General features: G+C 35.7%; 1 protein-coding gene across 12 annotated transcripts in view; it reads right to left on the bottom strand.

Annotated features, from left to right (window-relative positions):
- Positions 1–8293: 8293 nt before the first annotated feature.
- Positions 8294–18193, bottom strand: part of IKZF2 (IKAROS family zinc finger 2) — a 150744-nt gene continuing 140844 nt past the window's right edge. For all 12 annotated transcript variants that reach the window (XM_027589811.2, XM_027589807.2, XM_027589812.2 and 9 more), the window contains one exon: positions 8294–16650. In XM_027589811.2, coding sequence (XP_027445612.1) covers positions 15926–16650 — 725 coding nt within the window. In that variant the 3' untranslated portion in view covers positions 8294–15925. The remainder of the gene's footprint in view (positions 16651–18193) is intronic.

The raw sequence follows: 18193 nt of genomic DNA on the forward strand, positions 1-18193 counted from the left end.
GTAACATCATTTTGACCTAACATTTTATTTTCTTCCTGAAAACTTTTCAACAAAATTTTCAAAATCTGTTTTGAACACTACTTTTTCTATGAGGCTATTCTTGGACCCCCAAGCCTTCTTCCACTATGAGCCCCCAGGTGATTTGTCTTGACCCTCAGTGACATCTTTCCTCTATGGTCATTTTTAAATAAGTCTCATTCTTTCTACTGTTGTGCACATTCTTTGATAGAAATCTTCTATACTTTACATTTAACCCCTTGAGTTTGACTTTATCATTTGCTTTCTTACTGTATACTGTTCCTAGATGATCTCATCAACTCTGGCTTCAATAAGCATATGATATATAAATACACACTATATTATATCCAAGTGGTGTTTATAAAAACTTAGGCTCAGGGGCGCTTGGGTGGCTCAGTTGGTTGGGCACCCGACTCTTGGCTTCAGGTCAGGTCGTGATCTCAGGGGTCCTGATATTGAGCCCTACATTGGGGCTCCACACTCAGCAGGGAGTCTCTTTGGGGATTCTCTCCCCCTCTCCCTCTGCCCCCCCCACCCCGCTCTCTCTCTCTCTTTCTCAAATAAATATATCTTACAAAAAAAAAAAAAAAAAAAAAAACTTAAGCTCAGATCTTCCTCCTGATATTAACCCTGTACCTTTAATACATATCAGACCTCTCCATTTGGATGTCATACTAGCATTTCACACTTAACCTGTTCAATATGTTTCTCCTTTTTCTACCCCTCAGATCTGTTTGTCCCTCTGTGATTTAGATATCAGTAAATGGCACCACCAAACACCTGCTTTTCCGACTCAGAAACTAGGGTATCATCCTTAACTTGTCCCTCTTCTTCACTATGTGCATACAATCAATCACCAGTTTAGCAAATTCTACCTCCCAAGCATCTTTGGAATCTAACCACATCTCTTCATAACCAGACCACTCCCATAGCACAAGCCACTGTTATCTTTTTCTAGGATTTACTGCTATAGCTTCCACTTCCAGTCTGGCATCCCTCCCATCTAATCTATTGAAACCCAAGCAATTTTGTAGATCTAATCGTGTCACTCTCCAATAGAGTTTATTGGTCCTTATTTCCCTTGGTATAAATTCAAATTCCTCGCATTAGAAAAACAAAGCCCTAATATCTGACTCTACTTATCTCATTTTATCACCTGCTGTATCCCTGTTCTTATCCTATGCTCCAGCCATATAGACTCTGCAGTCCCCTAAAGGTAATCATTCATATCTATTCTCTTTCTTTCATTGTCTCTGACTCTCCTTTAACCTCTGCCCTATGTATTTATGCTGTCTTTCTCTCTCTCTCTCTCTCCTTCCCTTCTAGGACTTTGTAGACGTCTTCCTAATGTGTAGAACACATGCTCCATCGTCCCCTCTCTACCTCTGTCTTCTTCAAATTTACTTCCATTTATCCTTTTGGACTCAGCTTAGATGTCACTTCTATCAGGATGCATTTTCTCATTCCAAGGGTAAATCAGGTTCTCCTTCCATTTGTTTCCATAGAATTTTACTTCCACATTTGTAGTAATAACTACCATATTTTATTCCTAATTGTTTTCTTTCTCACCATAAGATAATTTCCTTGAATTCAGGGACTGTGTCTTATTTAATATTATGTCCTAAACACCCAGTCTGGCACATTTGAAGTACTGAATAGATGAACTCCCTATAGTACTTAGCAAAATGGCAGCATGCAGTAGACATTCTAATCCCTTACATTTTGGATGACTTTACTAGTGAATACTGTTAACAGGGAGCAATCATGCAGAAAGAGCACAGAAAGGAAAGGGAGAGAGCTTATGGCCTCAAACTTTCCATGTAGACTCCAATGCTGAAAACTAAGTCACCTGCACATTCTAACCTCTTACGGTTTCATCCTATAGGCTAATTCTGTAGACACTTCCTTGAACTCCAAGGACATAAAATGACCTTGTCAAGAATCCCAGAATAAATAATGTTCACTGGGCCAGAACCCTTGAATGAAAATGTGACTATGTTGCTCCAAACATGTTCTTTTAGTATCACTTACTAATTAATTTCTTCAGGGTCCTCAAAAGAAAAAAAAAATATTCCATTTTCAAATGATAACAATTTTTTCCCTTCGCCTTGACAGAATCAGGTTTAAATTTAAGTTTAAAAATGTGTACATTCTTTAACTGTGTCTTCTAAATACTCTTAATGTTACTCAATAAAATAATCAAGGATATTTTTCACACTTAGACCCAAATATAAGCTTCCTTTACTTGAAGTAAAATATTAAAAGGCCTTGCTGTGTCATGAATTAGGTGTTACTCCATATAAATGAGGCCTGCTTTTGTACATACTGATAAATGGGGTGGGATAAGCCGTTCACTCTCACTGTCATTCAGATGGTCAACGCTGTAGCTGTCCTTCTTTCTCCAAATTAGTTTTATTATGGAGTTCTGCCATAATAGCTGGACAAGAGGGATAAATTCAGATTTCATAGACCAAAACAAATTAAGAAGCTAAAGCTTTTTTCCCTTCCCAGACTATTGCATTTGGAATTTACACAGTCTCAAAAGAGCAAAAGTAAGTCTTACTTAAAAATAAGAAAAGTGGGAAAAAGTCTTTGCTTCTAAGAAATACAAGGGTTATTTATAACTCAGGCTCCAGAGAACTAAAAAGCAAATAGCAGATAAACAGAAACCAGAGTATCTACACATTTAAAATATAACAAGTGAGGGGTGCCTGGGTGGTGCTGGCAGTTAAGCAGCTGACTCTTCATTTAGGCTCAGGTTGTGATCTCAGGGTTGTGAGATTGAGCCCCCACATTTGGCTCCTCACTCAGCACAAAGTCTGCTTGAGTTTCTCTCTCCTTCTCCCCCGCCCATCCCCACAACGTTCTCTCTCTCTCTCTCAAATAAAATCTTTAAAATGTAACAAGTGAATAAATTATATTGGTGTACATTCACTCTGTGCTGGTTTATTATAGGTGACACTTGTCCAATAGCAGGCTGATAGATCGCCATTACTGATATGTGATGCTTGGATGGGCTGGGTTACCATGGGACACTAGCAATTGCCAAAAGCTACTTATAAATGTCTATGTGGTGACTAATAATTGTAGTTGAATTATATACACATTAAAAATGTAGCTGGCAAGGCTTACTGATATTAATATGAGCCACATGATCATAAAACACATATCCTTCATTATCTTGATCATTTTTGGAGGTTTTTTCCTTTTTTTTTTCCTTTTTTCTTTCTTTCCTTCCTTCTTTTCTTTCTTTTCCTTTTTTTCTTTTCTCTTCCTTCCTTCTTTTCCTTTCCCTTCCTTTCCCTTCCTTTCTGTTCTGTTCCCTTCTTTTCCTGAACTGGGCTAATTGGGACATGTTTTCTGAGTCAGAAACACGAGTATAACATAACTAACTCAAATATACTGTAGTTACTAACCCAAACTCTTTAGTGTTAATTTTTTTTATAGCTCAGAAACTCTGAACCAAGATAAATTGCTCTAAGAAGAATTCAAAGTAAATTAGCACAAATGAACATTTTATTAAAGCTGAGAGACACCATATTGAATATGTCTCTCAAGATGATGTTTAATAAAAAACATTTTTAAGCCAAACATATTTTTATAATTAAGGCAGAGACTGTTTTTCAGCATATTATAGTTTAAATAGGTATTATGTGTCCCCTTTAAGAGTTTCTATTGAAAACAAAGAAGAGATATAACACCACAGAGCACATGTTTATCTCACAAGAATTAGGCAACATCCCACTTCATATCTCAGAGACCCAAGAAAGGTACTTGAGATCTTGCAAATAAAATGCCATTTCTCCCTTTACCCATGCATGAAGCAGTTTTTCTCATAGTCATTATGTGATCAAGTGATCACATTCTTAGCTATAATCAGTTTTGTCAAAACATTAAAGAAAGCAGAAGACTCCGGGCTTACACGCTTAGGTTGGAAAATATATCAGTGTTATGGCATAGCCAAAGTACCATTTGTTAGTATGTCTACAAGGTAGTTTGGCTAAGATTTTGGAAAAACATGAGTCATTTGCTGTCCCAGTTTTTCTCCCTTGAATGTTATCAAATGATAATAATATATATGCATGTTACAATCTGATAGAAATAAAACAGTGAAGGGGGGTGAGGGGACAAGGAATAGACTGTTTGAAGGTCAAAATATCAGGTTACTTACTTAAATTGTGGAAGTCAAACAAGGAGAACATGATGGTAGGTGTAACTACAGCAACCATCCCTGAAGACTGGAAAAACTTGTCAGGTCAAAGCCAAGAAATTCCAAGGGGTTGTACATGTTTTATTCCTGAGGGTAGACAACATGAGGTTGGATTTTATTACAAATGTATCACTCACTTCACTATGGATAGAGTTGAGATTAGGAGGGAATCTTGGAAATGCTCTATGCTACAGAATTAACAGTAAAGAGGTGAGTTGATAAGTAGGTTTTAGCACCTAAGCAGAGTAGTATAATGTCTAGGCAGCTCACTGAATTTGGAAGATATAATAAAATGATAGCTCATCAGTGCAAACACTTGGATATCATGGCCAGAGCTTCCAGTATTGATAACTTCATATTGTTCATGATGACTTAAGGTTTTTACATAGGAAGTCATTGGAAAACAAAGTGTAAATACCAGAAATTACATTCTACAATAAGGAAAGAAAATGAATATGGGGATATAGATAGTGTTTTAGAAATGGGCAAAAAATTACATCAGTGATGAAGGAATTTGGTAAATAATCACAAACCCACATGTAAGTATAAAAGTAGTCTTTAGGAGACCAAGTTAGGGATAATTTATCCATTTTTAAAATATCTGCAGAAAAAAACTCAATTCCAGGTTATTGTTGCCCTTCTACTTAATGCTATTTTTCTCAGCCTTTCTGATGCTCTGAGTTCATTTGGGATCCTTCTGTTTAAAAATTAGAGTAGGGCGCCTGGGTGGCTCAGATGGTTAAGCGTCTGCCTTCAGCTTGGGTCATGATCCCAGGATCCTGGGATCGAGTCACGCATCGGGCTCCCTGCTCCTTGGGAGCCTGCTTCTCCCTCTGCCTCTCTCTCTCTCTGTCTTTATGAATAAATAAATGGAATCTTTAAGTAAAAAAAATTAGAGTAAACGAAATGTTACTTATAAGGTATGTCTGCTGAAACAATATTTTTTTTATCTGCTACTTCGTAATATTTGCTGCCTTGGTCCTATTGGGCTGCTAGAACAAAAGGCCACAAAGGTGGTAGCTTAAAAATAAGAAATTTATTTCTCACAGTCCTGGGAGGCTGGAAGTCCAAGATCAAGGTGCCAGCATGGACACATTCTGGTGAAGGCCCTCTTCCCAGTTCATAAATGGTGACTTCTCACTGCATCTCCATATGATGGAAGGAACTAGGGAGCTCGGTGGGGTCTCTTTTAAAAAAGCATTAATCCGATTCATGGGGGTTCCACCCTCATAACTTAATCACCTACCAAAGACCCCCCTCACCTCCTAATATGATCAAATTGTCATTAAGATTTCTACATAATACATTTTGAGGGGGACACAAACATTCATACTATAGACTTGCTTGCCCCCTTTGTTAATGGGGCTTGCCAATCAAATGTTGAATAAATTTGTTTAGAAAATAAAATACTGGGCTAAGTATATCTGGAATTAGAATCTATTTTAGCTTTTTCGCTTGCTTGGGGTTTTTATGAGCAAAATCACAACCACCCTGAACTTGTTTCCTATCAATAACATGAAGTATCAGATACCCTACATTTTCCACGAGAATTTTGAGAGTGAATTAGATAAAGTCAGTAACAATTGCACTAATTTGCAAAGTACTTGTGGAGAAGGTCATAGTTTAAACTCATATATGTTCTGGTTGCATTAAATTACTTGTATTGAAAGACGCTGTATTTCACATTAATCAGAATTATGACAGGATGAAGAACAGATAGCAAATGGTACCACATGTTATGCAGAAAAGAGGGGAACAACAGAAAAGATTGTGGACACAGATGATGAGCATGAGAAAGGACATAGAAAGAAATGTAGATGAATTACATAAAAAAAAACAAAACAGGAAAATAAGTGGGGTGGCAGGAGGAAGAAAAGGACACTCACTCCCTGGCCTAGCACACTCCACTTCCAAGATGTACATCCAATTTTACTGCTCTAAAAGCCAAACGCCCTAGGTCCCCCATCTCTTCTTTGAATGGGGGATGTTAGAGTTGGAAACTTCATCATTTATAAAAGTTGTGTTGGCCATAGTCTTTTAAGATTTTATATCCACCAAACCCAAACCAATATGTGGTAGGCCCAGCGCATGAATATAATACGGACTTTATTCCCATTCCCTTTACAGTCTTCTACTTCCTCATCAATGGAGTTCATGAAGCACTCCCCATGGAGACTGCTAACTCTGCTTGCACTCTCCATCAGTTGAGGTAAAATGACAAGTGATTCCTGCCACTTCATTCATAGGCTTACCCAATTCAGTACCCTTACCGTATTTCCTTAATACCTCTGGTTCTTCCAAAAATCTTGCTTCTTTGCATATGTTCCAGTCGGTCAGATGATCAGGTTCATACAGCTCTTTTAAAGGTTTCTAGAACAAACAACTCAACAACAATATGGGCAGTTTCCGCTTTTACTGTTTTGAGGCACTTTTCCTGTGCCTGACAAAATTCCAAGTTAGAAGCAGCTGGTTTGATCTAAGACATTCTAGGATTATAGAGCAACAGTAGGGACCAAAAAAAAAAAAAAAAAGTTAACCTTGCTTTTTCTCAGACGATTATGTTTTTATTTTCCAGGATCTCTTCCCCACCCCCCCACCCCCTTTGTTTTACCCATTTTTTTCTGCGGGATTATGGATACTTTATCACTTTATCAATTTCTCCCATCTGCCTGTTAGGCTAGTTTAGGGAAGCACTTCCCTCAAGTTTTGTGCCAAATGGAAGAAAAGCAGCAAAATTCAATTTCAGCAGTTGTTATCCTCATTGGTACCTCTAGTGAGAGGTTCAAATCATAATGGGAACTTTTAGTGGGGCTATTAATAAAACATGAGGTATTGCTAGCAGTTTAATGGGTGCTTCTTAGAGCCCCTAAGAGCAAGATGTAGAGTTGCCAAAATGCTAAAAGGAACTTCCTTTACCAGGTGGCTCATACCCTAAAGACAGCCCTTTGTCTTGAGCATATTGATAAAATCTTAAAATCATATCGAGAATTAAAATATTTATAATTTCTCTGACCCTACTGCAACAGAAAAATCAAAAACATATGGCATCTTTTTAAAAAGTCTTTTTCATTTTGCTCTTGTCAACATTATAAACACATGAACTTGATAAATATTGTTGATCTTCAAGGAATTCTTCATAATGCAATACTAGACAGTAATTTGTTAGGCTCATTTTTTTTTCTTCTTTTTGTCTCGCTACTTCTTTTGTTTGTCTTTTCCCCTATGAGTTAGGTATTTTGAATTAAAAGACAGTCAAGGAAGTAAAATGTCATTGAATGTGTAGTTCTTTTCATTCTATGTGAAATTATTGGGAAATCCACAAAAATTTATAAATGCTTACTGATGAAGAAAAATTCTAGTAATTCAGATGTGATGGTGGGCTTGAAATTGGCATGGAGGATAAGCACATAGCTAAAGGTAAATGAGCAGTCATATATGTTCTTTTACATTTCTGGTTATGAAGACACTGGTAACAGAACAAACTTCTCATGGAAAAACATAAGCTGCATTTATAAAATCTGAGAAGTGTATGATTCATATAGTGATAGTGTAACATAAAGCAGAACAGACATCTACATTTTTGCCAGTGTGATTGAACCATGTCTCTGACTTAATCCTTCTTTAATCTTGGTCTGACTCCTAAGAAATGCTGTTTTCCAATATGGTTATTGAACCATTTGTTGAATTCCTTGCATAATTTACTGTGTACTTTGGAGCAACAACTTTCCGCCCTTAGGTTTCTTCTATAAATATATAGAGGATAGGCTCTGACATACATACCTCTTAGATTTAAGGGTAAAATAAGATATATATGAAAACTGTTGGAAGAGTAAAGAGATGCCATCCTTAACAAGTCATGGACTACTTTGTACTCTGCTCTGAGGGACTACATAGTAAAGATGGAGATTCCTGATCTCCAGTGCACCCATATCTCTGGGTCAAGCAGTGTGACATGTATACACAAGGACAGTAACTTAAGCCTGATATTATTCAAGTTTAATCTTCTGTACTTGGAAGATGTGTTTGTGTACAGAATTCTCACCAGAAAGCTTTTATAGCAAACTTTTTATGTCAGAAGTTTATTTTATTGGTAAAATATTAAATAATATACAGAATTAAAAACTGCACTTACACTTCTGAGAAGAAATAAATCTTGGACAAATTATATGCTTGTTCCTGAGATTCCCTAAATTTATTCCAGTAGCTGTGCACTCAGACAGTACAAACCTTTATAATATAATCCTTTTCACAAAGTATTACAAAGTTTCTGCAGCTTCTTTAGTTGTCCACACATACACACACTCACACATGCATATACAACACTCATACACGTATACATGGTACCCACATACATGCACAGAGCATGTACGTGTGTACATTAAAAACAAAGAAAATACAAGTCCCACATTTTAGTCTGCAGTGATAAAACTGTTTAGCAGAGGTCTCCAAATTGGTAATATAGCAGAGTGACTCGTCACACAGCTACAAAGACTGTTTCAGTATTTCCATAGTAAACCTCATTTTCTGAGGTATTGTATTTGAGCCTTAAAAAAACTACATTACACTGAGCAAACCTGACATACAAGGTCTGGAATTTTAATTTTACATATATATTTATATATATTTCTTTTTTTAAACAGTTTTTATTTTCCCAAATTATTAGTTTGAAAAAAAATGAGGTTTACTGGTTTGACCTATTTTATTTCTTTTGCTTCTAAAACTCAAAATATCCTAGAAACTGTCAAGCAATTAGTTTTTAAAGTAGTCTAATTACCTTTGGTATTGTTAAAGAAAAAAATCTAAAATGGCCAAGACACATACTATACAAATGCAGTAACTGCCTTTAAAAGAAATGCCAAAGAAATGTTATCTTTTAACAAAACATGTATTTACATTACAGCAGTTTTACTACAGGGACACAGGTATAAAAAAAGAAAACCAGCATTCTACATATAAATATGTATGATACGAAAAATACTTACTTAAATTTGTATGAAAACAGTGCTCCAAATATTTCTTAAAAATTGTCTTCAGTAGGTGATAGGTGTTTAAAATTGAGCTAAGTGCTTTGCTTTTATTTTAAAGTTCATTTCCAAAAGAAGGAAAATGAAATAAAAAATATTTAAAACACTGGGCAAGGGTAAGAAGAAAATTCAGTCTTTAAGAACTGCAACTTTTTCAACTTTAGGACACATTTCCCAGGCAAAAGATTACCAATTCCAGTGAAAATTTAGCCTAAATATAGATACCATAAGATTAGACTAGTGTTTTCAACATTCTCTAATCTTTTGACTATGGAGTATTTTTTCTTTGCCTGTTGTGTCCTTTAACTAACATACCATGATTTTCAAGGGTTTCTTTTTGTCATTAACTAAAGAAAGAATAGGTCAGTTAAAAAAAAAAATAACCATAGTTTTTAAGACTTCAAGGAAAGTATTGCACTTGTACAGAAAGAACAGAAAAATATCTTTTGAACTAAATAGCAGAAGCAATCATTCTGGGATTGCAAATAACACATGGTCTAAAAGATTCAACTATTAAGAGCAGATATGAAGCCTGGAGAGCCCCCTCCAAACCTGGAATATTATTATAGTAATGTTAAAGCATTTTCTCCCAACTGGGAGACAGTTAAGACTTTTTGCTTTAGACTTTTAACATCTTTCTAAATTCTTGCAAAGAATCGTTTAATCTCTCATACATTTTAGAAGGAAAACCAAATCAGAACACAAACCCAACTAAAAAGGAAGGCAAACATACCATATTATGATGACATAATCTCTGAAGTCCTACTTTAGGTACCCAACATTTGAAAGTGAAAGTAGCACAAGGGTTATATACCTTACTATGTTTAATCCAACTACTTCTCTTTTTAATATAAAACTACACTTGAGTATAAAAATATGTCAGTAAATTATACAGCCAACAAAAATCACACAAAAAATGTTAAGACTTAAGAGACTGATGAATCGGAAGAGTTGACCTAATCGTCACACTAGTGGGGGAAGGAGAGGCAGAGCTGTCCAGAGGCCGGGGATGACACAGACAGGGGAGCAAAGGGGGTGAGGGAAGAGACAAAACTTAAGAGCTAACAAAGAACTTCGTTACACAGAAGGGGAAGTGATTTATGTTCAAAATCTGAGCGTGCTTGACAGTCAAAATGTTTTATCACAGTTTCAGAAATTGAACTACTTAAAAAAACACACACAAAATAATAAAACAACAAGAACCCAAACCCAGAGTCCTTCCCTTGTTACAGTGTATTCATTTTTTAAAAATCCATTTCCAGTAAATTAAGTAGAATCCTGATAAGTGCATAGTAGGGGATTCAGTGACCTGCACCCGTTTGAGAAGCTTTTCTTACTGTGTGTCACTTGAGGTAATTTGAAGGGCCCAATTAACTGCAAACTGGCTTATCTGTACCTTTATGAAGTTATATGTTGTATTTTATGTGGCTTAGCAGAGGGCCTCTAAATTTTATATTTTATTCACAATAAAAAGGACATCTTAGAAAACTAGTCATTCACGTACCACTCTCTGTATGGGGTAAAGGTTAATTCACAACAAATTTATACAGAAAATATACAAATGCAATGTTATGGGAGAAAAACCCCATAAACAGAATTAGGAACTTATTTCTAAGAGTGCATGTGAAAAATATCCATAGACTTACAGTACAGCAAGAGAAAACTAAAAAGCTACAAATATAATGTTACATAAAAACCTTATGGAAATCCCAAAATTTTAGGTTTCTGCAATAAATGTAAAAATATTCAAGGTGTCATTATTTGGCCTAGTAATATACTATGATAAAAAGAAACACTAGCATATCACAGCTTCTTGGTCATATGACATTTGCTTTGTATAATAAGCAGCTTGTTTTTTTTGTTTTTGTTTTTGTTTTTTAAAAGCTGTCATATCCTAACACATCTATTGCAAGTAATACACAATCATGGTAGGAAACCATTTGAGATTATGCTTTGGAGAATAGCAATGTGATATGACTGTTCAGTTTTGTTTTGTTCAAGGAGAATTAATTACCTGCTTCTTTACATTATTCCATAAAACATTAACAGATTAGGAGACAGTGGTTCTCAGACTAGTACAACACTAGTCTGTAAATTCCAAAACAATACTGTATTTTATTGACCAAAAATTCCACTAATAAAGCCTTGTGTGATACTAGAACTTATTCTTCCTTAAAAACAAAACAAAAACACATACCATAATGCAATTCACAGCTGAAATTTCCCTCTATGCCATATTTTACCTACGTGATCTTGTAATGGTATTCAGAAATACTATCAAACTAATAAGATTAAAAACTGGTTTCAAAGTTTCCTTTTACTTTAAACAGATGAGCTGAAATTCTCTGTATTGGAAATTCCTCTAACAATTTTGCCCTAAGAACACGAAGATGTATTATATAGTACTCAAATTTAAGTGGTTTTTAAAAATACATAATAAAAGTGTTTGTAGAGCTACAGTAGCTAACCAACACTCTCTCAATGCATTTTAAAAAGGCACCAATATAAAGAAATTTTATAAGTATTTAATACGTTAAATTCAGGATCTTAAGATACCAGTTACTGTATATTTTAATTATTTTGCAGAAACTGGAGGTTTAAAAACATTTCTAAGATAACTCTCATATATACAAACTTCAATTTCACCACTACTCTTTCTTTTGCGTTTGGGGATTTTTTTTTTTTTTTGATAATTGCATATAGTACTTACTAAAACAATATATAAAATGTAACTAAAGATGACCACATATGTAACATATCCCTTTTTGTAAAATGAACATTTCAAAGTAAAAAAACAATAATGTAGCCAGTACCTCTTATAATCTAAATTCTGTCTTGAAACTAGGGGCATGCAGATTTTTGTTTATATTTTTGCAGTCTTTTCTGTTCTTTTTCTACTTTACGGAATCATTTTGGAGACAGGATGAAATAACATTTGGAGAATAAAACATGATTTTCATCTAGATGCCTTCACTAATGTATATTTTGTCAAACCTTTATAACATATAAAGACTTCATAGTTTTGTGAGGTGTAGAACCGATACACAATAACTAAATAAAAACAACATCAAGCTCACTAAAATATTCCAGTCTTTCTCCATTTGCCAACAAGTAAAAGGTAATCATTTTTCTTTTCTGTATCTTCCTATTTAAAAGTTATTTGTGTTTCTTTCACTTTGGAAGTTATACCAAAACAGCTTAAAGATCTTTTTGTTTGTTTTGATTTTTTCTGGAAATAGATTGTAAAGACCCAAGGTTTAATAGTTGAACTAGTCCTAAAGACACACTAATAACTTCTTTAATATTTGTTAATACAATCTGGTAAATTTCCTAAATTGCTCAGGCGTTAATTATAATTTTAACTCTTTATGTGCTATTGCAATACATGTGGTCACTAATTGCTCCTTGTCATGACTTTTCTTTAAGAGTGTGTAGGTGTGTACAGACATACACTGTTGCACACCTACAATTGCTTGTACGTTTCTAGGAAAGACATTCCCTACTTTGTAGCCAAATCTAAATCCCGGTCTCTCATTTTCTCATTTTGTCCCACCAGAAAATTCTCAACGGAATGTTTTAACAACTTGAAATTTCTTCCAATCTGCTTATTGGTCATTTTCACTGTTCTAAAAAGCCATATTAGAATGGCTTTTTAAAAGTGATTGACCACTATTAGGGAGAGGCAGCACACATCTCCAACGGGAGCTGGAGATAAATTTCTGGGCAAAATTAGGGCAAAGCAATGTGATGAATTTCTGAATTTTTGCCAAACTAGAAAAGAGAGGCTAACCCATTTTCATGCCCCTCAAGTACTCTGTAATGTGAAATCTCACCTAAATAAATAAACTGGGCATATAATGTTATGTAAAACTTGATTTATTTGGTGTCTGACTCTCATATTTATTTTTAGGCCCTAACAACTTGCATATTTCCTTTTGTGAAGAAGGAGGCATGCAAATATAGCCATTCAGAGTTTCCCAGAAAGCACTGTGCCCACAAAAATTCTTTCTAACCTGCACATTTGAATTGACCTCGTCCTCATTTGTCCCTGCCACACCCTGAGACATCTTTACCTCTTTCTGTTCCTCATATAGTGAAACTAAGAAAATACAAGTATACACTTGTAGCAAATACACTCTCACAAATATTCAGTCCCTTCCATAAAAGAGATTTCCAAAGAGATGAAATGAGAAACAGAGTATACATTAGTACTGTCTTCAGGGGGGTACTATACAACTCTTTAGGTCCACCTAAAATTCAGCTTCATCCCAGGGCAGTTAGGTACATGATTGTTCATACACTGAAAAAAATTCCTAGATGATGCCAGCAGAGATCCACACACAGTCAAAGTGATGAACATATTATCTGCCATCCAAATGCTTCCTTAAATTGCAGTAAGACACAAAATCAGTAACTTTTATTTACCTTCCTCCAAAAAGGAAAAAAAAATATATGAAATTCCAATTTTCTTGAGTGGTTAGGGTAGGGGCAGTAAGGGAGTCTCAAAAACATGCTTTACTTTTGGACATATTGTATGTTCACAATGTACCAAAGCATGCAGCGGGGGGGGGGGGGGCGGGGAGAAAGACAGTTGACATTCTATTTAAAATATTTCATGTCTCTGTTTTGGTGCATTCTCTTTGATTTAAAGGAACAGTTTGGACATTTCTCCAAAAATAATTACAAGAGGGGCCAGTAAAGGAGAGCTGAGTTATAATCTTTTTTGCCTAGCTCTAAGCTGTGTTAGTGCTTAGAAGTCACTTAAATCAGCAGATGATAAATAAGAAAATGAGTAAAGAGCAGTATTGGGGCCAGGTTTGCTTCTCTGTCCATACGTCTCTAATCTTGCTAGTTCTCACAGCATCTGTATTAAGAAACATAGTTTCAGCATCCTATTTAATGATTTTTTTTTTAGAGCAGTTATCAGTTACTGCTTAACTGAACCAGTATTCAAAAATGGCTATTAGATATTCCAGTCACGGACAGGACTGTCCTCCCTCAACACAAGCAGCATGTTCCGCATCCAAGTGTGTCTCCCCGCCCCCCCAAATGACTTGATCTCATCTGGTTCCCCTTTAATGCTGTTGGACTGCAGAGAAAAAATAGCACCCTTATAAACGAAATAAAAAATTTGCACATGAAAAATGGCAACATATGCAAGGATTAAAAGAAGAGAAAATTTTTACTAAGGGATTGAGATTCATTTCTGACAAGGACTTATAAATAGTTGAATGTTTTCAAGACAGAAAAATGTGCAGGACATGGTGACTTTCACTTGGAGGTTAGGTTACATTCTAGACTCCAAGAAGGGTAAAAATAAGCTTTGTTTTTTGTTTATCTGTAGTCTAATGTACAAGTTACAAAGAAGTTCCCTTTTCCATGCACCAAAAGTGGTAACTATTATTACTGAAGGAATACTAGAATAAATAGCCCTAGTTCCATAACCTTATGGGGTTCAAGTTACCACATTCAGGTGGCATTAGTAATTGCTTTGAGATTTGGAAAGCAAAAACCTATAGCAAGATTTTTATGATCTCCCACTCAAATAGTAAAAGATAATGGACTATAGATAGAACACTGGGTGGTCACAGCTTGAAAAAACCAGTGAAAAGAGACATACTAGAAAAGGGATTGCTGAGTGGGTCCCCCCCCAACCCCACTGTTAGCCTAATTATATTTTTCTGCTGACTGGTTAACACTGATTAAATGCTGATAAAGTGACAATCGTAAGCATACTTTTAGAAACAAATACGCATACTGTGCTGCCATCACATTATAACTTTAAAAGAAAACTTCCCAAATTTATGAAAAGTAGAGGTCCTTTCTGGAAACTACTAACTGCCTTTTAGCCACTCTTAGACCATATGTTATTCTGAAAACTAGATAAAAATACTATTCATTAAAGGTGTTAAAAGTAAGGCTGCCAGGGTGTCTATAAAATGCCAGTCATCAAAACTATGGAAAACAGTGCTTAAGTTTAGAAAAATAAGATCATAGGACCTCAGATGTATTGTAGGTATCCTTAACTACCTGTAGTTCAAAAGTTTTGCTATATGGTACAGTGTATAACATACCGTATTATAAATTCCATTGGGGAAGTAAACATAGAACCCACAACAACTCATCCAAGGAGTTTATCTCTGAAAATAACAATGTGTTTGTGTACCATGATCTCTAGAGGGGGAAAAAAAAACAGTTTATATTTTGAAACAAAATTCTTCCTTGAAGAGTAAAATTACTTATATCACTTTAAACTGAGAAAGTTCTACCCAGAAAACTCTAAACTTTCCTGCCTTCAATCATAATCCTGAACATCAGTGGCAAATTAGAATCTCTCAGGTGAATCTATATGAATCAAGTGATTTTTTTTCAAAGCATGATATACCTTATATTTATGCGTGGCAGAAATGGAACTGCTCTTAAATTCCCACAAAATAAACAAGCCAAGTTATCAAGAAACAATATCCCTTGTCCCTTCTCTCTTCTGTTTCTTCCTTATTGTAATTAGGCAGGCAAATGACACTGCGTCCACGAAATAAGAATTAATGACAGTAATAATATTAAACAACAAAAAAAGGTATGTCAACATCTGAGGGAAGGTGGGATTGTAAGTGCAGTATTTCTTCATGTGCAGTTCGTTACTTCATAGGGGTCCCCTTTGGAATGAAAAGGCCTAGTGGAATGTGTGCTCCCCTCGAACAATGTGTGATGAAAACTCGTAACGGTCCTGGCTTCTGTAGCCACAGATGTTGCATTCCAGTGGGTCCCGGTAGCCATGGCAACCCATGTGAATGGTGTACATGACATGGTCTAGGAAAAGGACTCGGCAGTGCTCACATTTGAAGGCCCTAATCTGTTCTCCTTCTCCATTGAAGACCTTGTAGATGTCCTTCAGAGAGCCCTTAGGAGCCTTGGTGGTATCCAAAGCCTTGACATCCTCCTTCATGTAAGCTGGGCTTTGTTTCCTCTTGGGATTTAAGGCAGGGTTTCCTTGGTAGGACTGGTGGTCATCATGGCTGCTTTCTGAGTCAGTAGAATCTAGGCAGCTATTGCTGGGTGAGGCCTCTCTTTCCTGGGGTCGACTCTTTGGTCTGATGAGAGAGAGAGGACCATCCATGTTGTTTTCATGACTATCGGAGGTTTCCCTGCTAATGGGTCTTTCTATCCTGTTTGGATGATAGACCTGAGAATAAGCTGAGCTTATAACTGGGGCCACCTCAGCGATTGTGCTTGGCGGGTGCTGCATCAGTGGGTGAAGGGCCTCAGCTCCAAGGTAGGTGATTGCATTGTTGATGGCTTGGTCCATCATATGAGACTGCATTAGCTCAGCCTCCTTCTCATATGTTAAGTTCATATCAAAGTGAATGTCTGGGTAGCTGAATCGCATGAGCTTTTCCCCTGAAAGGAGGACGGCGAGAAAAGTAAAACAAAATACAACAAAATTAGTGATTGGATTAAAATATAAATGTACAAAGTTAATCGTCTCCATTTTCTATAATATGATAATCTTATTTTTTAGATCAAGCATTTGGGCTCTTTAATTCTGCTGAGACTCACAAATACTCTCAACCTGCAAAGAGGATTAGTAATAAGAATTTCACAAGCCATTTGCACTTGTTTTAATGCCATCATGAAAATGCATCTAGGCTGAAAGGTATGATTGACTGTATTATTTTCATTCTCAATTAAAATTTCCACTTGTCTACAGCTCAGCGACTATAGGCAAAAGAAGAAATACCAGGTGAAAATAAGTCAGAAACTATGCCTATTTTGCATATTTTAGACATCAGTGACCAAGCCACAAAGATCACAAAAGTGAGAGTGATCTGCTTATAACCTCTGTCACCTCACTGTTATATAGGGTTAATTTGGTTGATTTAATGGCTATATTAGAAAAAAAATTATAAAGCCTGTATATGTCACCCTGGAGAATTAAAAAAAATCACCATTAAAATACCATTAAAAGATGTATTGTTTGGGGGTGTCTGGGTGGCTCAGTCGGTTGAGAGTCTGACTCTTGATTTCGGCTCAAGTCCTGATCTCAGGGTCATGAGATGGAGTCCCAGGTCGGGCTCTGTGCTGGGCATGGAGCCTGCTTAAGATTCTCTCTCTCCCTCTCCCTTGGCCCCCTCCCCACCACTTGTGTTTGCGTTCTCTCTCTCTGTCAAAAAAAAAAAAAAAAAGGTTGTATTGTTTGATAAACTGAATGAAATTTAGGACTGTTTAAATATAGGAGTCATTTCCAAAAGTAGTTTATTTATAAACTTGGAAAATACTATGTTTTGTTGTTTTGCTTCTTGAAATGGAGAATTAATCATTTTTACACCACCCCTTCCTTATTCAGACATATGGGCAATGGTGCTGGTATGTACATCCATTGTTAATTTTCTATACTTTATCTTGATTGAAGGATTTTTGTAGTTTTCCCTTTAATATTTACTTCAACAAATTTATATTTTACTTCAAGATTAGCCATGAAAGAGTTCTGTGCATAAAGTAGGAGAAGTAATTTTAATTTTTCTCCTTTAAATATTGCCAGCTTTGGACAGCATATTTTATCTTTTTAAAATTCTGTCACTAAATGCGGTCTCCTACTAATTGCCTGGTTACTTTGATAGGTAAATCTCACAGATAAAGACTTCTTAAAAATATATGTGGACTTCTTATAAATGTTTAGTATGTTGTTATAGATGGATGCCTAATTTGTAATGTTGATGAAAAAATGTTGATCCACAAAACTGCATTCTGGAAAAGCACTTTTGGATAGCTAGTATTAATTTCAGATTTGAAGAGAGGTCCCCAAAGTGAGATCAGGGTAATGATCAGAGTAATGAAGAAAAAAATGATGAGACCTTATCTCATGGCATTCAATTTATCACAATATTAAGAGTTTAAAAGTTGAGCTAGACAAACAAATCCCCAAAAGCAATTTAGGGATCAT

This window comes from Zalophus californianus, chromosome 3, assembly GCF_009762305.2.
Source record: "Zalophus californianus isolate mZalCal1 chromosome 3, mZalCal1.pri.v2, whole genome shotgun sequence".
NCBI lineage: Eukaryota > Metazoa > Chordata > Mammalia > Carnivora > Otariidae > Zalophus > Zalophus californianus.